We start from the raw sequence: 26,053 nt of genomic DNA, 5'->3' as shown, positions 1-26,053 counted from the left end.
TTCTTCCGGCTGAGAAGAACTGTTAGTGACGGTAAATAATCTGATTCTCCAGTGAAGTCCAGAATAAAGGTTTTATTTCATCTTAAAGCAGCAGAACTGTACAAAACACAACTAACCAGAAGATATTAAACTCGTGATGTTCAGAAACATTTAGTCGGTTTTTATTTGGTGAAACTCATTAAAAGTGGATCAACGAGTCTTTAAATGACACAAAGAAAGTTTGTTAAGTCTGACTTTGTTGGTTTCAGGCCGAATTAAGAGAAGGACGAGAATTTCAGTCTACGAATCGGAATAAAACGTTGTTATGGTTTAAAAACCTCCTGACTGGAAGATCAGTTATCTGGTAAAACACCGTTCATTAGGAAACAGAGAATTCAGTTCCTTTAGTTTACAGACGAATTACAGGAAGTCAGCTTACTGAAAGTAATTAAATCAGTCAATAAGTAACTGAGTAAGTCAGTAAGTAACTAAGTATGTAAGTCAGTAATTAAGTCAGTAAGTACCTAAGCAAGTAACTAAGCAAGTAACTAAGTCAGTAAGTAACTAAGTATGTAAGTCAGTAAGTACCTAAATAAGCAACTAAGTAAGTAAGTAACTAAGTACGTAAGTTAGTAAGTAAATAAGTACTTAAGTTAGAAAGTACCTAAGTAAGCAACTAAGTACATAAATCAGGAAGTAACTAAGTGTGTAAGTTAGTAAGTAAATAAGTACTTAAGTTAGTAAGTACCTAAGTAAGCAACTAAGTACATAAGTCAGTAAGTAACTAAGTGTGTAAGTCAGTAAGTAATTAAGTCAGTAAAACAGTAAATAAGTAATTAAGTACGTAAATTAGTAAGTCAGTAAGTAAGTAAGTAGCTAAGTAACTAAATACGTAAGTCAGTAAATAAGTCAGTAACTAAGTAAGTAAATAAGTACGTAAGTCAGTAAATAAGTCAGTAAGTATCTAAATAAGTAACCATGTAAGTAACTATGTACGTCAGTAAGTACATAAGCAAGTACTTAAGTCAGTAAGTAACTAAGTGTGTAAGTCAGTAAATAACTAAGTAATTAAGTCAGTAAATAAGTAATTAAGTAAATAAGTAACTAAGTATGTAAGTCAGTAAGTAAATAACTAAGTCAGTAAGCATCCATCCATCTGTCTGTCTTTCTGTATCAACCAAAACCACAGCGACTCCTTCATCCTTCATCATGAAACAGAGAGTTCAGTTTGTTCCTTTTAGTTTACAGATGATTAACTGAAACACTGATGGTTTAACGCCGTCTTTACGCTTCATTAGCAGTATTTTGGTGCTGAATTGGAGGATTTGTCTTCGAGTTGGTTCTGATCTGTTTTCCTGACTGATGAAGCTCAAAGTCAAATGAATTGAGCAGTTTGGTCTTTCATTCAGAGAATCTGGACCAAGCAGCAGAGCAGGAGGGACATGAGATGAATTGTTTGGTAGAAAACATGTGAAAGTTTCATGGCAGAATGCTAATAATAGCTAGCTGCCTCTCCTACACATGAAGCTTGTTTGGTAGAAAACGTGAAAGTTTCAGACTGCAGAATGCTAATAATAGCTAGCTGCCTCTCCTACACATGAAGCTTGTTTGGTAGAAAACGTGAAAGTTTCAGATTGCAGAATGCTAATAATAGCTAGCTGCCTCGCCTACATATGAAGCCTGTGTTTGGTAGAAAACATGGAAGTTTCAGACTGCAGAATGCTAATATTAGCTAGCCATCTCACCTGAACATGAAGCCTGTGCTTGGTAGAAAAAGCGAAAGTTTCTGACTGCAGAATGCTAATATTAGCTAGCCGCCTCGCCTACACATGAAGCCTGTGTTTGCAGCCCACACAGCTTCCTGTTTTGCTGCTGCAGACTTCCTCCTGCAACTCCCCTGCTGCTCTCAGCTCTTGGCGGTGGGTAACGGACACTCCTGGATCTGGGCCTCATCCACCGAACCCTCCGGCAGGTGGACCGTCATCGTGCAGGCCCGGATGCCCCCCAGCGGCTCCAGGACGTTGAAGACTCGGTCCCAGACGTCACGCTCTGGATCGTAGCGCTGCACGATGTCCACCATGCAGCGGCTGTTCCAGGAGTAGCCTCCCACCACGTAGATGTGGCCGTTGAACACGGTGACACCGACATCGCTCTGCCCCCGGGGCATCGGCGACACCACCGTCCACTGGTCCGAGTCCGGGCTGTAGATCTCGCAGCTGAGGACGTCGTCGTAGTCACTGCTGCCCCTGAAGTGGTTTCCTCCCATCACGTAGAGCCGGTCCTCCACCGTGCACATGCAATGGAGCCCTCGGAGATCCATCATGTCGGCCCGGCGGCTCCACGTGTCGGATCCAGGGTCGTAACACCAGAGCTCCTTCTGGAAGGTGTCGCGAGTGATGCCCCCTGGAGGAAAGAGAAACAAGTAATCAGATACACTGATCAGCTGCAACATTAAACCACTGACAGGTGAAGTGAATAACATCGATTATATTGGTTCTATGTGGTGTTCTGCTGAAAATCCTTGGATTTTGGCATCTGTGTTGATGAGACTTAGACACCCAAATATACGCTGTCTCATAACTAGATCACTCCTTCATGCAAACAACAATCATGAATGTCACTGGCCTACCCCCGCAGGAAAATGCACTCCATCACATTGCAAAAACATCAATCAGGAACATCTTGGGAACATGACATTCACTCAACATGTTGATTTGACCTCCAAATTTCCTAGACCCCATTCTGATCAAACATCAACAGGAAGCAGTGGAACCAGTTTGATTCCCAGAGAACCCACTGCACAACCCAGGGTACCCAAAGGATCCACTGCCAACGTCCTGGTCCAGGTCCCATAGGACACCCTTAGAGGTCCTCTGGTCCAGACCCCATAGGACACCCTGAGAAGTCCTCTGGTCCAGACCCCATAGGACACCCTGAGAGGTCCTCTGGTCCAAGTCCCATAGGACACCCTGAGAGGTCCTCTGGTCCAAGTCCCATAGGACAACCCAGGAGATCCTCTGGTCCAGACCCCATGGGACACCCTTAAAGGTCCTCTGGTCCAGACCCAATGGTTCAGAGCATTTTTGACCGCATAAGGGGGACAAACACAGTATTAGGCCAGTAGTCATTTTTTAAAAATTATTTTTCATTAATTTTTAAATTTTACTATTCTTTATTTAATTGATGTAAATTGTTAAATTTAAATTTAACATTGTAAATATATTTATAAAATTAGATTCAATTGGTGACGAATAACAGAAAAAGACAAACTGGCTTTTTAATTTTACAGGGATTTGTTTGAAATATTTTGCATAATTACAGATGTTTTCATGACAAAATTAGGTTTATGTTTTTATCAGTGTATAATAATATGATATCCATCCATCCATCCATAGAAAGACAAAAAAATTAACAATATGATACACAAAATAACCAAAATAGTAAAAAAAAAAAACAACCAATAATAGATGAAAAATGCCTGAATTCAGACACAAAATGTCACAGTAAAGGTGGAAAAAATGTCACAATCAGCAATTATCATCTCTGAATTTAACCATTCAGCACTGAGTTTTTCAGTCCTGCGAAGATGTACTGACCCTGGATTAGATGCTTTTTTATTCTGAACAACAGCCCAGAATAGGAAGCAAAGGAGTAAGATTAAATAAATGAGGGAAAAAAAGCAAAAACAACAACAAACACACAAATCTAAAACCTTTTACAACAAGAAGTCTTAAGTCATTTAAAAGAAGCTAAAGAGAAAAAAGAAGTCAGAGTTCCCTGTTCTGGAAGCTAAAATAGTAAAACGTCATGAACCAGACACTGAACTGAGATAGAGTGAAGTCAGAAACTTTTCACAGGAATTCTCTCATTGACTTGTTTCCGCTGGATCTGAAACTTTCTGTTTGTCTTAATGTGTCCGTCATAACACTTTAACAACACAGTTTCACACTACACCACATGAACAGAGTGAGATCAAAACAGTCGAGGAGCAGCTTTAAATCCTTCACAGCCTCGACCACAGGTCTGTTGTGTGTCCTGGTTCTCAGGAAACACAAAGAGTTTAGTCTAGCTCGTCTCGTCAAGGTGGAACTTCAGATAATTCTGGTTAAAATCCACCAAAACAGCCTGAAATATTCATGAAAACGCTGCAGACAGATGAACAGACGCTCATCTTGTAGGAGTCTGTTAAGACTTGTGCTTCAGTTCAACCTAAACTCATTTGTTAGCTTCTCTACAGATGCTTCTGCTAACCTTAAAATGTTTTAAAGTTCACCAAATGTCCTTCTACTGGCTGCAAGAGTGAACACAACAGTTTTCATGCACTTCCAATGTTAATTTAACCGAGTAAACAAGGACTGGGAGGGTTACTGTGTTTTCATGTTTAGACTAAACTCAGCTGCTGTTAGCATGTTAGCTTCTCTCCAGTTCTCCAACAGGTTTATTTACTTTCTACAGATGCTTTTGTAAACTTTAAAATATTAAAACAAAAAGAGTAAAGTGACCAAATACAAACAAATAAGCAGAAATATCCAGTAAAGTAAGATATTATATAAATATTCAGTGAAATGAGGAAATTAAATGTTCTGTAAGCAGCAGAGCAACATGTGCAAGTAATATATAAATATAAAATATGTATTTAAAATAAAATAAAATAAAATAGATACAATTTATTGATCCCCAAGGGGAAGCAAAAAGCAGAAATATCCGGAAAAGTAAGGTAGAAATAAGAAATAAGGAAAACATACTAAAGTAAAACCTGCACAATAAAGTGTGAAATATAATCATGAGTAAAAATGTATTAAAAAATAGTAAAAATATTCAGTGAAACGGGGGAATTAAAATGCAACATGTGCAAGTTATATATTTATGAATAAAAATAATACAACATGTATTTTTATTTTATTTATTTACATTTTTTTGGTTTATTTCTTTTAATGGATAAAATTAATTCTAGTGGTTTTAAAAGATGTAGGTTAACATTTTATTCTTTTTTTTAGCATTGTCAACATACCTAAATATGAACTTCACATGCCACACAGTACTAAATATGTATTTAAAAATACATTTAAAAAGTATATATAATAAAATGTAATTACATATAAATAAATAAAATACAATTAAATTAATTTAATTTAATTTAAATAAGTTAAAATACAAATACTTCATTGATCCCCAAGGGGAAGCAAGAAGCAGAAATATCCCAGAAAAATAAGAAAGAAAATATACTAAAGTACTAAATGGACACTGAAGTGAAAAACGCACCATATAATACAACATATGTATTTTAAACCTTCTTTTTTCTTTAACAAACCAATTTATTTATGTAATGAATCATTTTAATAATTCATATTTTGAATTTTAGTGAACAATGAGCTTCATGTTGCTGCTTCTCCAGGTTCACTCATGACTATTTACAACATTTACACAGTAAACCATCACCTGTTCATTGGTCTGTGGTGATTTTATTCACATCTATTTATTTATTCACGTCTCAGGCAGTTTTTTTGGTAGATTTTGACCAGAAACGTTCTGAGAACCTTCTGACTAGAAATAATTTACCAGCAGAACTGTCGGTTTTCTTTCCGTCCTGAACGTCGAGTCCCACCTCAACCACAGGTCTCACAGCTTCCTGCTTCTCAGACCGTCGTGTGAAACTTCCGCCGTCAACGTGAGAAGCTGCTTTTTCCTGTCCAGGGTTGCTAGGCGACCGGCCCGCGATGACAGGAAGTGGTTTTAAATAGGTCAGCTGAGGGCGTTTAGTCTGGTGGGACTTTTAGTTGACTGGAGAGAATTCTAGTTAAAATCTAACAAAGTAGCCTGAGAAATGCCTAAAAACACTGTAGACAAATAAAATATACCTCATTAAACTGATGGAATGGATTAATAAATAGGATTTGTTTAAAATACACATTTTGTATTGTATTTATTTATATTTAACCTGCACATGTTGTTCTGCTGTAAAGGACATTTTAATTTCTACATTTCACTGAATATTTTTACTATATTTGACACTTTATGGTGCATTTCCAGAATTTTTTTTTGTATATTTTACACTTTATCATGCATTTTTTACTTTAGTATATTTTTCTTATTTCTTATTTCTACCTTACTGGATATTTCTGCTTTTTGCTTCCCTTGGGGATCAATAAATTATTCTAATTTAATTTAATTTAATGTAATTTAATATAAAAAACATATTTAGTACTGTTTGTCGAAGGCTAAAAATGTTTAGACACATCGTGTAGAACTACTAGAATTAATTACAGTAAGTTTAAAATGGAATTGTTGCATTGTTTGTTTATTTATATATTATTGTACGTTGCAGTGTTGTTTACAGAGCATTATAATTTCCACATTTCACTGAATATTTTTACAATATTTTACACTTTATTGTGCATTTTTACCTTAGTATATTATTCTTATTTCTTTTTATATCTTTACTTTAATGGATATTTCTGCTTTTTGCTTCCATTGGGGATCAATAAGGTATTTCAATTTAATTTTATTTAATTTAAAAAAAAATCTGTATTGTTTGTCGAGCATCAGGTTCATATTTAAAAACATGGAGAATGCTAAAAAATAAAAACATCTTGTAAAACCACTAGAATTGATTTTATTTATTGAAAAGGACAGTAATGTTGTATTGAATTTATTTCTTTATATTTAACCTGCAGATGTTGCTCTGCCATGTACAGAACATTTAATTTCAACATTTCACTGAGTATTTTTACTTTATTTGACACTTTAAGGTGCATTTTTCACTTTGCACTTTCACATTTTTTTTACTCAAAGTATATTTTACACTTTGCTTTGCATTTAGTACTCTTATTTCTTGTTTTTATCTTATTTTACTGGATATTTCAGACTTTTGGTACCCCCTTATGGGATCATTACAATATTAAATTAAATTAAATTTAAATTAATAACAAGAAAAAGAGACATTTAGCACAGTGTCAGGTTCCTATGTACCCTCTCTATACCTGAGCTTTGCTTGGGCTTGCATTTTAGATTTCTTATAGTTATTTGGGATAAGGAGTAATCAATAAATACAGTAATCAGATAATATCTAATATCGGATTATTATATTTTATTAGATTTATATATTATTGTCATTGTTGTTATTATTATTATTATTATTATTATTATTATTATCATTAATAATAATTATTAGTAGTAGGACTGCCGATATCTTGCAAAACCACTAGATTTCCTTTCTTTCTTTTATAAATATTTTTTAAATTTTACTTTACCAGATATTTTTGCTATTTTATTTGTATCTGGTCACTACAGTCTTTCTGCTTCCTACTTTAACAACATAATTTTTCGGGGGGATCAATTATGTATTTCTATTCTCTTCTATTTAAAAAGAATTCTCATTTCGTACAGGTGGCAGGTGTCAAGTTCATATTTAAGGGTCCTGAGATTATTAATTTACCCCTTTTATTTCTTACAGGAGTGCTGAGTCATCAGCTACTCAAATTATTTCTGTTTCACTTCAATAAAGGGGCTGAAAAGTTGCGAAATTGCTCATATTACATTATGTTTTTAATTAATCGACATTATTTAGTAAAAATCTGTTTACTTTGACAGGAAATGGTCTTTTTTGGTAAATTCTTTTCAAAAAAAGCCAAATAAATTGACAATTATTCAATTCTGAAAGGCAATAAATGGAGGAAGCTTACTAGGGTTTGAATACTGATTAATCCAGTGAAGGATATTGTTATTTTGCTTGTTCTTGTTTTGGTTAAAGAGCCACCAAGTTGGCCTTTTACCACCGACCCACCACTGACCCAAAAGGCAACCTGTTGAAATACCTAAAAGGAACGTGGTGCAGGTTTTCTGCATCAGTTGCGACTGTTTGGTAGAAAAGGGGGAAGTTAAATGAGGTTGTTTAACAGCTGTAAAAAAAAAACAAAAACAAAAAAACAACAAAAACCCCGTTTGTGAGGAAGTGCGGTTAGATGTTTGGCTGTACAGAGCGTTCGCTGTCAGCTGTGAGTGGATGTTGCAGCTCTTTGCCTACCGACCAGAGGGTGTTGGTTTCTCAAACTCCCACCATGACAGTGATCTTTAACTCACATAGTTCTGCTAAGTCTAACCGCAGAGACAGCAGATTGGAAGATGGTACATATGAGTCATTTTAAAACAGTCACCGATGTATTTACAGTAGAGAGATACTGACAGACGAAGACTTCAGAGATTAAACAAACGCCATCAAACTATTAAAAAATCAACTCAGTTTTAGAAAATGTGATCATGATTTCTTGGTCTTTTATGAGTGTTTTAAAAGCAGACGTAAACAACATGAACAAAAGTTTACATCCGCTTATAAAGACCATGTATATCCTGGAAGGGTTGAGTTTCCAATGACTTCTTGAATTTTCTGTGTCATTGAAACACATGAATCTTTATGTAGAAAGTTGTGTTGATCAGATTTTCTTAGTTTCATGATCTCTTAACTTCTTGTCAGTGATTACGATCGACTACAGCTGCTGACTCCTCTGAGTATACATATAAATATTCATACAGAAATGTTAATATTTTGTTAAATTTCCACTTTAGTTCGGCTCTTTTGGTTTTCATCTACAAGCTTTTGGTTTCTCTTTGACTCCTCTGGACAGAATTGGTTCAGTTCAACTAAAGTTGTCGTCTTTCTGACTCAGACTTGTTTCTTCATCAGTCCACAGGTTCTTCATGAAAGTCAGGAATTTGGGGAGACCAGTCTAGAACCTTCATTCTAGCCTGATGGAACCATTTCTTTACCACGTCTGATGTGTGTTTGGACTCATTGTCTTGTTGAAACATCCAGCTGTGTCCAAGATCAACCTTCTGCTGATGATTTTAGGTTTTCCTGAAGAATGTGTTTAAGTCTAATGAGTGGATCTAATGGGTTCTATTTAAACTGGATCAGAGGAGTCAGCAGCTGTAGTCGACTGTAATCACTCAGGAGAAGTTAAAAGAGTATATCACTAAAAAAATCTGATAGACAACTTTCTACATCATTAAAACTGATAATTCAAGTTGCTAATGAGTCGATCTAATGGGTTCTCTTTAAATTGGCTCAGTGGAGTCAGCAGCTGTAGTTCATCATAATCACTTACAACAAGTTTAGAGGCCATGAAACTAAGAAAATTTGACTAATACAACTTTTTACATCATCAAAACTGATAATTCAAGTTACTGTATGTATATTTGTGACTAGATTGTGTCATATTTCCAGAAGAACTTTAATAAATCTATGAAAGAACCAAAATACATGACTGTTGTTTTGGGACAAAGATTTGTGTGTTTCAATGATTCCATCCGAGGAAATTCCAAGTTGAAGGCATCATTAGAAACTCAAGACTGCCACAATACACATGGTCTTCACAAGTGTATGTGGACTTTTGAAAATGTGATTCCTTTATCTTACCTGAGATGTACATGAGATCCCCATGAACTGTTCCTGCATGTCCATAGTGAGGCTCCACCATGCTGGTCACAAACGTCCACTCGTTTTTCTTCAGGTTGTAGCACTCCACTGTGTCTGTTGAATATCACAGGGAGAAGTTTGTGTATTTTATTTAGAGCTTTTTGTCCAATAGCAATCTCAAAGACTCCAGCAACAGTAGCAGGAGTGGTGCAAGAAGGAGCAGAAGTAATACAGGTTATACTGGAAGTCATTTTTGTTTCAGTAGTGATTTAATCCTAAATTGCAGCTTACTGATCTCTCCTGATGCATTCCTTCCTCCCACAGCCAACAGTTTCCCCTTCAGAGCGCTGAGGTGGAAGAAGGTCCTCTTTTCATTGAGGGAAGCGATCTGAAGCCACTTGTCGAATCTGGGGTCGTATCTGTAGGCGCTGTCGATGGCTGTCTTCCCCTTTGTGTCGTAGGTACTCTGACCTGAGAGGAACGAGATTTAGTAACACAAAACCAGTAATTTGAGCTCATATTTCCAGAAATCTGCGTCTTTTTCATCTAAGTTCATATCATTCAGTTGTGCTTCAAGTCTTGATGTTGCAAAATGCACCCCGACTTTAACTCGGTGGTCCCATATGATGAAAATCAGTTTTTATTGTGTTTTGCATGTTTAATAAACTGTTACAATATGAAAATGGGGTTAAAGGCCTCACCTTATCTCCTCCAAACATATTTCTGCTCAGTTTTTGTTCCATCTGACCACACAACTTTTCTCCAGAAGGCCTTTTCTTTGTCCATGTCATCAGCAGCACTTTATACTTCAAAACAATGGTTTGTACAGATGATTTGGGGATCTTTAGCTGCTTTGGGATGACTCCAAGTGGCTTTCCTGACATGTCAAGTCAGAGATCTACTTATTCAGATCTTTGCTGAGCTCCTCAGACTTCCCCACTGTTGTGTTTGAGTCTAATGAAGGAATCAAACTGGTCCTATTTAACTGGCTCAGAGTGGTCAGAAGCTGTAGTCAATCATAATCACTCACAACCATGGTGAAATGAACCATTTTTGTAGTATTTTGTGCTACAAGTTGACACATTGTGGAGACATCCAGCCATCATTAATTTGCCAAAAAGCAGCTCAATATTGAACCTTTAAATCATTAATTCTAGATGTTTTGTTTGACTTGTTCACGTCTACATTCAGAAATGCTTCTTTGTTATTGGATTTTCAAACTTAGAGAACATGCTGCACTTACAGTAGTCTCCAATAATATAGTTTATGTGGACCAAGACTGATGTTATCTAAGATTTGGTTTGTTTCAAATCATATGCTCATGTTAAATGAAGCAAAAAAGGTAAATACACCACCGTTCAAAGTTTGGGGTCACCCAGACAATTCCATGTTTCCCATGAAAACTCCCACTTTTATCCATGTACTAACATAACTGCACAAGCGTTTTCTAATCATCAACTAGCCTTTCAACACCATTAGCTAACACAATGTAGCATTAGAACACAGGAGTGATGGTTGCTGGAAATGTTCCTCTGTACTTCTATGGAGATATTCCATTAAAAATCAGCTGTTTCCAGCTACAATAGTCACTTACCACATTAACAATGTCTAGACTGGATTTATCATTCATTTAATGTTATCTTCATTGAAAAAAACTGCTTTTCTTTCACAAATAAGGACATTTCTAAGTGACCCCAAACTTTAGAATGGTAGTGTATATCATGCTTTTCTACCTTAGTGGTACTCTAAACACTTTCCATCGGGAGGAACTTTGGGTTCAGTGTCTTGGCAGTAACACCTCGACATGGTGTGGGGGATCGAACCACCAACCTTAGTGGACAACCTGGTCTAATGGAGCCATAGATGCCTGAAACGTGGTATAAACTGACTGCTTGAGTGTAAAGTGTAAACTGTGGGTGTTCTGACCTCCAACGATGAAGAGGAAGCCTCCCAGCAGAGCGACTCCATGCTGGTAGCGAGGCGCCTCCATGGGCCTCAGGGCTCTCCAGTGGCCAGTCTTCTCATCGTACAGCCTCAGCTCTCGGCTCACCACCAGCTGCTGTCGCATCACGCCGCCCAGCGCCAGGATGTGCGTGGCATCCGAGCGGATCTGCGTCCTCTCGGTCTGCAGGGCCGGCTGCATGAAAGGCATCATCTGGTAGTTGCTGGCCTCCAGCAGCAGGTTGACGCAGGACGTCTCCGAGCGCATCATGGAGTCGCCTCCTTCTTCGTCGTCCTGGGAGATCTGGATGAGCTCGCTGGGGCTCATCAGAGGGAAGCGAATGTGGTGCATCAAGGCGTAAACGGAGGAGCGGCGTTTGGGAAGGTCGTGGTCCAGCCATCCTCTGGCGATGTGGTAGAGCTCCAGCTCAGAGAAACCCTTCAGAGAGTTGCTGGCCAGAGCGTTGGCCATGGTGGTCTCAGAGAGCTGCAGGTAGCGACCACATTCCACCAGCTCAGACAGGTTCTGGCTCACAAACTCACCTACAGAGACAACCAGCAACAATGATGGCAATTATCCAGTGGATTATAGGTTTGTTAGCAAAACTATGCAGGGAGAACTAATATTTCTGGCTCTAACTTTACCTTTTATTGTGGAATTTGACGTTGCAGATAGTTTTAGGGAGTGTTGAGGACCAGACAGTTAACACACCTGGTACAGAAGCTTTATACTAATCACACCTTCCACTGAGTCCATGACAAAATCCTGAACTCATGAACTATGTAGGAAGAGAACAACTTCCAGATTCTACTTGTGTCTTTGCTCTATTAATTACGTCATTGTTGTGGCTTTAGTAGTGAGCCAACTTCCTATTATACAGAGCAAATTATTTAAAATTAATGAATAAAAATACATTTTTTGTTTGTTGTGATATATTGCTCTGTTTCCATTAAATATGTCAATACGAATTATAACTTTTAATATTTTTGTGCCATGATGTATGGATTTGTCTTGTGCCTGTTGTCATTTCAACAAGTTACACATATACAGAAAAGATGTAATCTGTATATACGTCTTAACATTAGAAATTATGTCCTAACATCAGAAAATATATCTTACCAGACTATAAAATACATCAACACTATAAAATTTGTCTTAACAAACTAGAAAATGCATCTTAACATGATAAAATAAGTCTTAATACTATAAAACGCATCTTAACAGACGAGAAAATACGTCTCAACACTATAAAATACGTCTTAAAAAACAGGAAACCACATCTTAAACACCAGAAACCACTTCGTAACGCTGCACAATACTTCTCAACAAACTAGACAATATGTCGTAACACCAGAAAATACGTCTCCACTAGAAAATATGTGCTAAAACTAGCAAGTACATATTAACATTATAAAATACATCTTAATACTATAAAATCCGTCTGAACAAATTAGAAAATACATCCTAAGAATAGAAAATCCGTCTAAACACCAGAAAATAAATCCTAATATGATAAAATAGCATCAGAAATCTGTGAAAATGCCACCACTCCTCAGTTTTCTCTGTCATCCATCAGCCTTTCCCCTTTAACACAATGATGGGACTGATTTCTTGGTTAGTGACCATCAGCTGTTCGCTACTTTTCCTGGTGCATTGTGGGAAACTCTGAGTGGCTATATAGGCTGTAACTGTTAAAACTAGACATTTGGACAGAACTACATAATGGAGACCACGCTTTATAGAGACCGACTATCTATCAGTAAAGGCTGTGCTTCTTCTTTGATACGTTTCCCATCACTCACCTATGTTGAGCTGAACGTCCTCCAGGAGTAAATCTGTGGCGATGTGCTCCACTTCCACACAGTTATCAATAGTGATCTGCAATAAACAGCAGCACAGGAAATAGATTTACCACAGACATGGTTCATTCTAGGGATCGACCGATATTAGTTCTCTTTAGGGCCAGTTCCAGTGCCAGTTATTGGTAATCATGTAAGACCGATCAACATCTGGAGCTGTTACATGTTAACTACAATGTTTTAACAGGATTTAATGACAGAGAACCTGCCATTCATAACTAGACTTCTTCATTTTTAAGGGTGACTATGGCTGGATATGTAAAACAGAAACAGGAGTGATTAAATTATCTACTTATGTGCCATTGACTGACAAAAATTTCTCCAAAGTGACTCAAGTTTAGATGAACTTATTTAAAATTCTGTACAATGACTCAAAAAGTTTCCAAAATGACTCAATTGTTTCCCAAAATAGTTAAAGAATCAAACTGGCTCAAAATTTTGTCAATGTGATTTTAAAAATCTTCAAAATGGTTTAAAAAGTTGTCCAAAATGACTTAAATTAGATGAAATGACTTAAAATTCTCTAAAATGCCTCAAAACTTTTCCAAAGCAATTCAGATTTTTTTCAAAGTGGTTACAGAAATTGTCCACAATGCCTTAAAATTTGATAAAAAATATTTCCAAAGTGACTCAAAAAAATCTTCAAAATGGTCTAAAAAGCCGTCCGAAAATGGCTCAGAATTCAACATAAATGAGTCAAAATGTTTCCAAAGAGACTCTCTAAATTCTGTAAAATAGAACCAGGAGTGATTAAAATAAATTATCTCCTCTGTTTATTGACTAAGATTTATTAGTTTGTCTCCTGCTGTTATTCTCCACTTTCTTTCACTGTTTTGTCACTTTTATCGTCCACTAAGGTCCAGAAAATAAATCTAATTTACCATTAATCAGTCAATAAAAACACCAATAATTGGAAAAATGTCAAATATCAGCCACAATAATTGACCAGGCTGATAATTGGTCGATCCGTGGTTCATACATAATGTCTGTTCTGCTCTATACTTCAACCCTCGTGTCGTCCTGTGGAGCAAAATCGACCTGTTTTATAGTTTGAAAACATGGAAAAAAGAAAATATTTTCATAGTGAAACTTCTGATGTCCACATTTTCAACATTTTTGGGAAATTTTTGAACATTTTTTGGTGGAAAAAAAGAAATGTTAAAAATGTGTCTTAAGAACATTCACAAAAAAATCAACCAAAGTCCAGCGAAATTTGCTGGATTTTGGTTGATTTTTTTTGGTGAATGTTCTTAAAGAAAATATTAGAAGTTTTACTGATATATATGGAATCACTTTAGATATTTTTAGGATTTTTTTGGAAGATTTTTACTCATTTGTTGAAAATATTTACAAGAATTTTCTTGTTAAATTTGGGGGATTTTTTAAAAAACTTTTGGGGGAAATTTATAAGGAATTATTGGAATTTTTTTCATGAAGGTTTTGCAAATTTTCAGAAATTTGGGGAATTTTTTTGGCTGAATTTTTGGATTTTTTTCAGATGAGGAAACAATATTTTTTGGTGCCTGTAAGGATTAACTGACACCAACAAAGTGTGGATTAGAGGGTGAGAAGGACGTGACAGTGTGATAAACCAGACCTCCAATCTACCTGAATATATTTATGAGACCTCCAGTCTACCTGTATATATATTTAGCACAACTTTGAGATAAAGAGCTCGACATGAACCTGAACCGACCGCCTCACCTCACTGCTCAGCAGCTGGTTGCAGAAGCTCAGGACGGGCATGACCTGCAGGAAGTTTGCAGCCTCCAGCGTGTCCTGCAGGTTCCCCATGTCCAGGCTGACTTTGGAGGTGTAAATGAAGTCGATGATGTTCTTCAGGCCCGTCTTAGTCACCCCATGCAGCTTGATCTCCCTCATCTCCTGCTCCCTCATGCCTCCTGGTGAAGGCATGAATACGCATTAGTTCAGAGGATTTGCTTTGAGCGCCGTCAGCAGCCTGAAGACATCGATAAATTTGGTCAAATGCAAATATCTCCCGCGAGGCTGCGACTGAAAGGAAGTTTGAAGCAGAACTGAGTCAAGCATCCACTTCGTCTTTCAGGCCTGTTTATCTAAAAGTAAAAGTTGAGGCACGGCGAAAACAATAGATTTTTAAACTGACTTCTTTCAGTCAAACAGAGAAAAAGAAGTAGAACAGATATTTCAGCAGAGCTACTGAGGGTAGCAGTGCCTCGTAAACACAGTTTTACTTCTAGCTTGAGGTGGCTTTTAGCTTATTCACGTATTAGAATTAGGATGTCAGTGTGTCCAACGGCTCTTAAATGACCTGTTGTCATGTAAAAAAACAAGTCTTCTTAATTATATTATTAATGTTATTTATTCTTCATGTTCTGCAGCTTCACAAGAGCAAAAGGGCTGAAAGATGAAACAAAAACCTGCAGTTCCTCAAACGTCCACTTGAGGCTTGAAAAGGGAGTTTATCCCCAAAGAAGCTTTGTGTTAAAATGTCCAATTTTATATTAGAAATAATCATATTTACAATTTGGAACCAAAAACTGTTTTGGTCTTCATATATAGATTCATTAAAGGTCTTCTGGAAATATGACAAATCTGTTGGGTCAAAAATATACAAACAGCAGCTATAAGATTCGGTTTAAAGTCTTTTTGTCAGTTTCCTCCTCAGTTGGGTTCTTCTGGTTTCAACCTTCTGGTTTCTCTTTGACTCCTCTGGACAGAATTGGTTCAGTTCAACTGAACTTGTCGTCTTTCTGACTCAGACTTGGTTCTTCATCAGTCCACAGATTCTTGATGGGTTTAAGTGAGGATTTTTTTGATTTGTTCAAGTCAATGATTTGCTTTTTCAGATCTTTGCTGAGCTCCTCAGACTTTCCCACTGTAGTGTTTGAGTCTAATGAGTGGATCTGATGGTTCTATTTAAACTGGATCAGAGGAGTCAGCAGCTGTAGTCGACTGGAATCCCTCAGGAGAAGAGGCCATGAAACTAAGAAAATTAGATTAACACAACTCTGTACATCATCAAAACTGATAACTGAAGTTGCTGTATGTATATTTATGACCCAGCAGAGTTTGTTAAACTTCCAGTAGACTTTTAATGAATCTATGAAAGAATCAAAAATACATGATTGTTATTTGTGTCAAAGATTCATGTGTTTCAATGATTCCATCTTCCATCCAGTTACAGGAATCATTGGCAAACTCAAGACAAACATGGTCTTTACAAGTTTGTTCATGACTGTACATGTAGCTAACATGGGCTACAGTGTGGTTGTGGGTTAAATGACTCTAATTCAAAGTTTCCTGTTCTGTCTGAATTCAACCATACGAGAACCAACCTGTGAACATGGCCTTGAAGTAGTCGCTGGATGAAGCCATGATGACTCTGTGGACTGGAAATGTGTCTTTACTGTCTCCAGGAACCAGAACAACGTCACAGAGAGTCTCATCGGACCGGAAACTATCGAAGCCCTTAGGGGGAAAACATATGGTTAGATTGGTATGTTGCATTTTAACAGTCATAAACCACTATTCTAATAACATTGAAGAACTCCAGAGGAGACTGGTGCCTTCTTTAACATGTTTTTCTGCCTCTGTATCATGCAACTGTATTGGATTTGAATGGTAATACAGTGACATAAGCCTAAGAAAACTCCTTTAAAGATGTGTGCAGCACCTTTTAGAGTGTAAGACAAATAGTTTTAAATACAGGAAGTAAAATCCAGCTCATAGCAGAGGGTTTATGCACAATCTGGAACATATATATAACAAATATGGATTTTTTTTTGCCTTTTTTATTGAGGGAACACTGTTATACCTAATATTCAAACAACGTTTTCAAGATGTTATTGTGACCTCAGATGGCAGAACGTTCTTTCTAAGATGTTCCTGTGTTGTGATATGTTAAAAAAAGGTTCTGAGGAGTTTTTAAATTTTTTTTTTTTTTTTTTTTACAGATATTCTTGGAGGAACTAATCATAGAATTTAAAAACGGTTCCCACAATGTTCCGCAATCTTACACGATGACAAATAGTTTTAAATACAGGAAATAAAGTAAGTTGTCTGTTGTCTTTACAATGAGCAAACCTGAAACCAGTATGGAGTTAAATGTGTACAAAAGGGTCAAATTTGCAACTGAAACTGAACTGAAAAACTGAAATAGCAGGAAAACTTGTTGTTTTATTTGCATGTTGGTGCTCAACCTGCAACACAGCAGCTCCATGCTCAGTGCTGCTGAACACTTTGGACATGGGTCGAGGGGGAAGCTTCGGTTTGGTTGCTTTGTCGGGACGTCTGGGTTTTATCTCCATAGGTGGAGGAAGAGGAGCTGGAGCTGGAGCTGGTGGAGGAGGACGCTCATCTGTAGTGTAAAGCATAAAAGAAGAATAAATCCACGATACTGTTGTTACTGCCTGTTAACTGGAAATGCAAACCTGCTTCTATGTGACTGAAGCCTTTAAAATGTCATCTATTTCTGTCACATCAAACAGTAAAAGCTTAAAAAACTAAAATATCCAAAGTAAAGCTGCAGAAGTGCTCCTGGAAGTGTAGTAATATTAGATTAATATGGAGGAATTCATGTGTAATTAGTATTTTAACCTTGTGGATCATTGAGGCGGAGCTAATTTTATTGAATTTATACACAGAAAGCAGTTTAATCAAAAGCATATGCTATATACATTTTAATATTGAAGCTAAGCTAAGCTAAGATACGATAAGCTAAGCTAAGATACAATAAGCTAAGACAAGCCAAGCTAAGATAAGATATGATAAGCTAAGATAAGCTAAGCTAAGACGAGACAAGACAAGCTAAGTTAAGCTAAGATAAGATAAGCTATGATACAATAAGATAAACTAAGCTAAGATAAGCTAAGCTAAGCTAACATGCGCAAAGATAAGCAAAGATAAGCTAAGATATGATAAGCTAAGCTAAGCTAAGACGAGACAAGGCAAGCTAAGCTAAGATAAGCTAAGATAAGCTATGATATGATCAGGTACGATAAGCTAAGATACGCTAAAATAAGATAAGCTAAGATTTTATTCATCCTAAAGTAAATTCTTGTGACAGATGTTGCTCAGAAAAAACAAAACATGAGAAATGCAGTGTTTAAAACATTGAAAAACAATAAAATATAAGTTGAATACATTACTGAACTAAAATAAGAGTAAGAAGTAATATTGGCAAATATACTGAAGTGATAAATAATATCACACATGGTAATATGAAATATTGCACCCAAAAATCAGATAACAACGAAATATTGGACAATAGATGGAGAATGTTGTAAATGAAACTGAAATATTGCACACGTAATCAATAGGTGGCAAATGGAAATTAAAAATCCACATGGAACTGAAATTTTACACCTGAGAAAGTAAAATATAAAATATTGCACATGTAATAAAAATTCTAAACGTGATGTAGAACCTGATGTTAGATAACTACTGAGAAAAGTAATATAGATATTATAGTTTACTAGTCAGCATCTGATCTTTTAGCTGTGATTTCTGCAGTTCTACAGTTAAACCGACAGTCGTCTCAGCTGTTGTTCTTGTTGCTGTTCTGCGTGGAACCCTGTGGACAGAGAACCCACCTTGTAGAACCGGGGCGGCTGCAGGTCTGTCCGGCTGGGCTGGAGGTCTGGGAGGATCCCTGGACTGATGCCTGCTGCCCAGACGAGACAGTCGGCGGCTCAGCCTGCCGGGTCCACCGTCATCCCCACTTCCTCTGCAGAACAGGAACCGCAGTCAGACATCGTCACATAACACCACCAGCACGTTCCAATAATGTTTCTAGACAAAACGTTTTGATCAAATGTTCAGAGAGAGTTTAGTTCCAGTGAAGTTAATACAACATTTTAATGTCAACCTTCAGAGGATGTTGTCAGGAACATGGATGATGTTCCGTGATCACAAAGGTTCTCAAACCAACATTCAAGAAACGCTTTCCAGATGTTATTGACACCTCAGATGATTTCTGTAAAATGTTCCTGCAATGTGATTTATTAACAAAGGTGGAATGTTCTACCTACAATGTTCTTGTAAAACGTTTTTACTTTGTTATCATGGAACACTGTTAGAATGTTTTTACAGAAGAACGTTTTGTAAACTAATATTTCAAAAATACTTTCCAGGTGTCATCAAAGCCTCAGAAGACAGAATGTGTTTGATACACAAACAAAAAAAAGGATAAAAGGTGGAACATTTAGCCTTTTAATGAAGGAACATATTACAGGATGTTCTTCTGTAATACCACTCTCACAATGTTCCATACATGAAGAACGTTCTCAAACCAACATTCTTCAATGTTTTCAAGATGTTATTGTGACCTCAGATGGCAGAACGTTCTTTATAAAATGTTCCTGTACTGTGATATATTGATAAAGATGGAACGTTCTAGCTGCAATGCTCTGAGGATGTTGTTGAGGGAACACATCTAAAACGTTCTTCTATAAACCATTCTTACAGTGTTGCATGATAACAAAGTATGAATGTTTTTATACAGAATGTTTTGGAACATTACTGCAACTCAATATCATTAAAGGTGAAACATTTTCAGTTTTGGGCTAATTTGAGGAAACCCAATATAGAATCTAGAAAACGTTCCCACAATGTTCTGCAATCATACATGACAACCAAGAAAGAACATTTTTTGAGAACAGTCCAACAATGTTATCAGCAAACATTTTTAGAACGTCTTTAGTTGTCCTGAGTCAAAGAGAGCACTCTAGGAACTAAAAAAAGAACTTCCCGCTCAAAACATTTGAGGAACTTTGCAGAATTTTCTGAGAACGTTTCTGAATCAAGGAAATTCCAGCTGGGTTGTTCCTCAGTGACTCATTTTAACAGAACCCATGGTGATTAGACATGTGTAGGTTGTTCGGCAGTTTTTAATGCCAGCCTTGTTCTCTCTGCAGTTCCTCTTTGTGGGTTTTCTACAATTCCACTTTCTTTTCCTTCAACCGGCCACAACTTCACTTTAACCTTCTCAAAATAGGCACATTTGAGTGACGGAGCTGCTTTGCTGGGAAGAGGTCTGACCTCCACATAAATTCTGTTCATGTGTCATTTTCTAGTAACATGACGTGCAAAATATAATTCAAATGTCTTTTTTTTTTTTTACATGAATTTACCAGCCCAATAGTCTACACTCTATAGAGCAAGTCCTGTATGGGTTATTCCACCTCAGTTCACCAAATCATAGTAAAAGTTCACATCTGACCATCTCATAGTTGTGTGATTTTTTTTCTGTGCATGTTATTCAGTAAAATGTGTAAAATGTTTGTTCACAGGTGTTGCAACATTTTGCTTTTGGCACCACATTTGATAAAATTATTCAGAGCACTATGAGTTGGATGATTTTTCTTTTGGCCCAGCAACAATATTGTACAACTTTTCCACTTTCAGACCGGTTTCACCATCATACCTGCACAATACATGTTCAAATATTGCACATAAATGCAAAAAAATGTCATTTTAATATTGTTTCTTCTCATAAAGTCTGCCTCTGACTGGTAAAACTTCTACTGGTGTCAAACACAGGGAAAAAATCTGCCTCTTAGGGTGAAAAGCAAAGGTTTGACAGTTGGTGAAACATCAGAATTGACAGAAAAATGGATATTTTTGGACCAAATTTGCTGGTTTGTATTATTCTATCAAATCAGGGTTGTATCCTTTGAAGACCAGATATACAGATCAATGAACCTGCAAAATTTCAGGAGTCCAGCTACATTATTTCTACAGTTATGTCACTTCAAACGTTGACCCACGGCATGATACCACCACCACCATGTCCTGCAGAAATCAACATTTTTGGACCAAATTTGCACCATTTTATAACTGTTTTGTTTTATTTTATCAAAGCAGGTTTGTACTATTGACGACCAGATGTACATATCAATAAACCTGCAAAATTTCAGGACTCCAGCTACGTTATTTCTCAAGTTATGGCTTCAAACGTTATCCAACAGCATGATACTGCCACCACCATGCTCCGCAAAAATCAACATTTTTGGACCAAATTACCACCATCATATAACTTATTTGTATTATTCTACCAAAGCAGGGTTCTACCATCGAAGATCAGATGTATATATCAATGAACCTGCAAAATCTGAAGACTCAAACTACATTATTTCTCAAGTTCAAATGTTGATCCACAGCATGATACTGCCACCACCATGCCCTGCAGAAATCAACATGACCCCACCTTCTTTAAAACGAATGTTACCTATGAAACCAGATTTTACACATTGTTAACTCAATCAATTTTCAACATTTTAAATAAAAACCTGTTAAACTGAAGATGCGTGGCATATTCGGTGAATTAAGGTGGAGCAACCCAGATACAAGATTCAACCATATTAAGCGATTACACGTTTAGAAACTCTAAAAACTCAAGATTTCATCCAGTAACTTATAAATTTGCAACTCATTTCTATTATATATCATCCAAGAGTGATGAAATATGGTGTAAAAAGTTCAATGTAGAGCAGAAGTAGTTGAAGTCTATAAACTGAAGGGTGGAACCCGTCTTACCCCATTTCATTGTCCTCTGGGGGTTGAGGGCTGTTGTTTCGCCTCCTACATGGAACAAAAGGAAGACATTTAGTGGATAGGAACATGTCTTTTGGGCTACACAGGATTGTTTGGTTATGTATGATGCTGTTTTGACCAAATGTACAATTAGATGTTTGATTTTTAGGAAAATTAATTGAGGACAAGTCCAAAAATGTTGCTTTTCAGTGGGTGAAATGTAATAAGTTTGAGCTTTCACTGCAAATTCAAGGGGATTTCCTGAAAGTATTTCCACTTTTGCAGCATTTACTCCATTACATCTCTTGACTTTAGTGGAAAATATTGTACTTTTTACTCAACTACATTCATCTGATCGCTAGTTTCTTTCCATATTACTACTTTTATACCTTTAAAACTCCATATATTCAAATTCAGTTTCATTTTAGACTCAAAATCTTGACCTAAAGGTGAAGAAAAATGGACTGATCAAGTCAATTCCGTTAAGCTACCTTTTTGTTTTAAACCAACTAATGCAGAAAGTTGAATTCAAACTATACCAAATATTAAACTGATGCAATTACGACTAGTATTTCCCCATCATTAAAAAGGAAATTTTCAGTGCTATGTACTTAATTATCATACTTATGAAGACAAGTTGGCAAATCTGGAAAATAAAGTTGCTCCAGTGGCAAAATCATGACCTTAAGGTGAAGAAAAATGCAGTTTTAACACAATTTCATCAAACTACCTCAACTACAATTTATTTTTTGACCAATTAATGCTGAAATTTGAAGTTAATTTACATATAATATTGAGCTGATGCAACATTATAATGTCAACACAACTCATCAAAATAATGTCTGTAACTTAAAAAGGTTCATCTAAATCTTAAAATATATAAACTACTTTTATAAAAAAAACTTCTTGGATTAGTGTTTTCTTGTTTTTTGCACATATAATATATGACTCTTTGCTGTAGATTTAGTTGCCCAACAGTGTATAAAGTAGTTTAATTAGCACAACATTGCAGTAAGACACAAAATACATGAATAATTTGCTGTAATATAAATCCAAAAACAGCATATATCACATCAAAACCCCAATAAGGACCATGTTTTTAATGCAGAATGAGTACTTTTACCTTTGATACTTTCAGTGAACTTTGCTGAAAATACTTGCAAACCTTTAGTAAATTTGGAATGCAGAACTTTTACTTACAGTTGAGTATTTTCACAGTATAATACTGCTACTTTCACTTACGTAAAGAACCCAAACACTTCTTTTATCAGTCAACTTTTTACTTTTACATTTACTAAAACGCAAAATACACAAAAACTCAGCTGTAGTATAAATCCAAAAACTTCATATATCACAGTAAAACACTGACAGGGACCATGTTTCTATGCAGAATAAATACTCTTACCTTTGATATTTGAAGTAAACTTCTTTTAAAGTTGTAATGTAGGAGTTTTACTTGCAGTTGAGCATTTTAATAGTATAAAACTGCAGTTTTTACTTAAGTAACGGACCTGAATACTTCCTTTATCACTGCAAGTTTCCAAATGTCTCGTTTTCTTGGTCAGAATAAGTACTTTAACCTTTGATACGTAAACTTATCTGACAATCCATACCAACCCTTACTTCAGCAACATTTGGAACGTTTACTTCCAGCTGAGTATTTCTAACGTGTATTACTGCTGTTTCTACTGAAGTAAAGGGTCTGAATACTTCTGTCATCACTCCATTGACCTTGTTTTTGAGTCTGGAAGTTTGCTGCTGTGACGTTTTCCGTTTCCTCCAAGATGGATTCTGGGTGTTTGATGTGGTCCGACAGCTCCGACTTTGCTTTTCAAAAACAATCCTACACACATTTATGATATTTATGTTGAGAAATCTGTGGTCGAGTTTTTATTTCTTCTGTTTGTGGGACGGTAAAGCAAGTCGGCTCCATGTTTTCTAGGCTGCAGCGTAGCATAATTAGCATTAGCTGGTTGTTTTTTTTGTTTATTTTAAGTTAAACGTGTTGTTGTGGTGCCTTTAAAAAGCTTCTATCTCCCACAGTTTCTGCGATCAACATTAGAATTTATCTGAACCACTGTGACAGTTATTGACTCAGAGTAAATTATTAGTTTTGTTGTTGTGGTTTTCCTAAAACTAACTCACTGAGTCAGCGTTTTCATAGTTTACTGTAACTTTACTCGTGTTTTACTGCTTTTTACTGTCACATCTTCACAGTGGATCAAGGACTGGCATGAAATGAACTTATTTCAATGACAAGTTCACATAATGTTAAAAAAAGAATATAAAAAGACACCTGCCACTCTAAAAACTACTACAACACAGTAAACGTTGCTTATAATTCTTGTAAACCTTCATCTATGACAGATTGGAACTTGCAGTATTTATATAATATACTACTGCAACTTGTACTTAATCTGAATACTTCTTCCATCGCTGCATTTCTTCTGTGAGAAAACCTGGTTTTAGTGACATAAACACGAGTTTTTAAGCCGATTACTCATAAAAGTTGAAAAAGAAATCAGTATTTCCACATCATTTGTGTGTGTAATGTACTGAACTATCAGAATTATGAAAACAAGTTGGTAAATCTGGAAAGTTGAGCTGCTCCAGTGTTAAAGTCATGACCTTAAGGTGAAGAAAAGTTGAATTTTAAAGCCAATTTCATGAAGTTACATCAACTAATACAGATTTTGAGTTTAAATTACACAAAATGTTAAGTTGATGTAACATTATTATGTCAACACAACTCTTCAAAATAATGTTTGCAGCTTATAAGGTTTATCTAAATCAATTGTCTTGCTGGCCTGCATTTAATTAAATGGTGGGAAAAAGTTCCTTTTATTACTTGGTAACAAGTTTTAATTCTGATTACTTATAAAAAATGAGGTGGTTCCAAGTTTCACATCATTTAAAATGAAATTTTAAGTGTTATGTAGTTAACTAGCATTTTTATGAAGAGAAGCTGTTTAAATCATGACCTGAAAGTAAAGAAAAATTTGCCTTTAAAGCCAATTTCATGAAGTTACATCCACTAGAATTCAGTTTTAAGGCAACTTATGCAGAAATTTGAGTTTAAATGACATAAAATATTAAGTTGATGCAACATTATTATGTCACCTCAACCCATCAAAATAATGTTTACACCTTAAAAATCAATAAAGCACTGACTTTTTTATTATCTTGCAGGCATGCGCTTAATTAATTGGTGGGAAAAGGTCCCACCAATGAACTTAAATGAACTTTTTAGAGTGTTTTCCTTTTGTTAAACCTCTAGTTTAGGTCACCTCCAGTCACCTCTTACAGAAAACATTAAGACACTGAAATTCTTCCTCAACTGACACATGTAATAATGAGAAGATACTACATTTAAATGTCATGAAAATCTAGAAAATGTAAGTTATAAATGCAACTCTCGCCCTAAATGTACTCAGTAATGTAAAGGTATGTACTTTATTAGCATGATTATGAAATGAAGTTGGCAAATCTGGAAAGTTGTTGCTCTAGTGTTAAAATCAAGACCTCATAGTGAAGAAAAATGTAGTTTTAAATCCAATTTCATGAAGTTATATCAATTTGAATACAGTTTAAAGGCAACTTATGCAGAAATTTGAGTTTAAATGACACAAAATATTAAGTTTGTGTAACATTATTATGTCAACAACCCATTAAAATAATGTTTACAACGTCTTCTGTCCAAATCTAAATCAATAAAGTGGATACATTTAATAAAATGATGGGGAAAGGTCCCTTAAATGAGCTTTTTACAGAGTTTCAGAGTGTTTTCCTGCTGTTAGGCCTCCAGTTTGTCACCTCTTCTCTTGCAGAAACAAATGTTAAGACAGTCAGGAAACATGAAGACATTCAAACTTTCTCAATTTACACATGAAATAAGGAGAAGAGTCAACACTTAAGTGTCATAAAACTAAAGAAAGTTAAACGTTTATGGCCACCCTCGACCTACATCCACCTTCCTGTACATGAAGTAGCAGCATCTGAACACAGACTCATGATCTAGTGCTGTTTTCCTGTCAGGTGCCTCACATTTCCATCCAAACATGGCTGTAAAGTGTCCTACCTGGAAGAGATCTTCCTCAGCAGACTGGACCCGAGGCCTCCCTCCAGCCTGTCCGTGGAAGCGAGCAGAAGTCTACGAAGAAGCTGGAGCAGCAGCCGTGTGGAGCAGCAGCCGTGTGGAGAAGAAGCCGTGTGGAGAAGAAGCCGTGTGGAGAAGAAGCCGTGTGGAGAAGAAGCCGTGTGGAGCAGCAGCCGTGTGCTGCAGCAGCCGGTTGGAGAGTCGCAGCGTCTGAACGAACATCGTTTGTTCGGCTCAAACCAAGACCTCAG

The 26,053-nt window shown here is 36.3% G+C and overlaps 1 protein-coding gene across 1 annotated transcript; it reads right to left on the bottom strand.

Annotated features, from left to right (window-relative positions):
- Positions 1 to 57: 57 nt before the first annotated feature.
- On the bottom strand, positions 58 to 26,053 carry si:rp71-68n21.9 (kelch-like protein 9; the record flags this gene model as incomplete). The annotated part of the gene is made up of 11 exons (XM_023273413.3): positions 58 to 2,382; positions 9,392 to 9,505; positions 9,683 to 9,862; positions 11,318 to 11,875; positions 13,136 to 13,211; positions 14,897 to 15,093; positions 16,510 to 16,642; positions 17,374 to 17,531; positions 18,766 to 18,899; positions 21,710 to 21,754; positions 25,785 to 26,053. Coding segments are annotated over 11 exons (2,361 nt in total), but the record flags the coding sequence as incomplete, so codon positions are not given.

Source organism: Amphiprion ocellaris, chromosome 11 (assembly GCF_022539595.1).
Source record: "Amphiprion ocellaris isolate individual 3 ecotype Okinawa chromosome 11, ASM2253959v1, whole genome shotgun sequence".
Taxonomy (NCBI): domain Eukaryota; kingdom Metazoa; phylum Chordata; class Actinopteri; family Pomacentridae; genus Amphiprion; species Amphiprion ocellaris.
The sequence above is the reverse complement of the archived record's forward strand: the minus strand, read 5'-3'. Positions and strand labels throughout refer to the sequence as shown.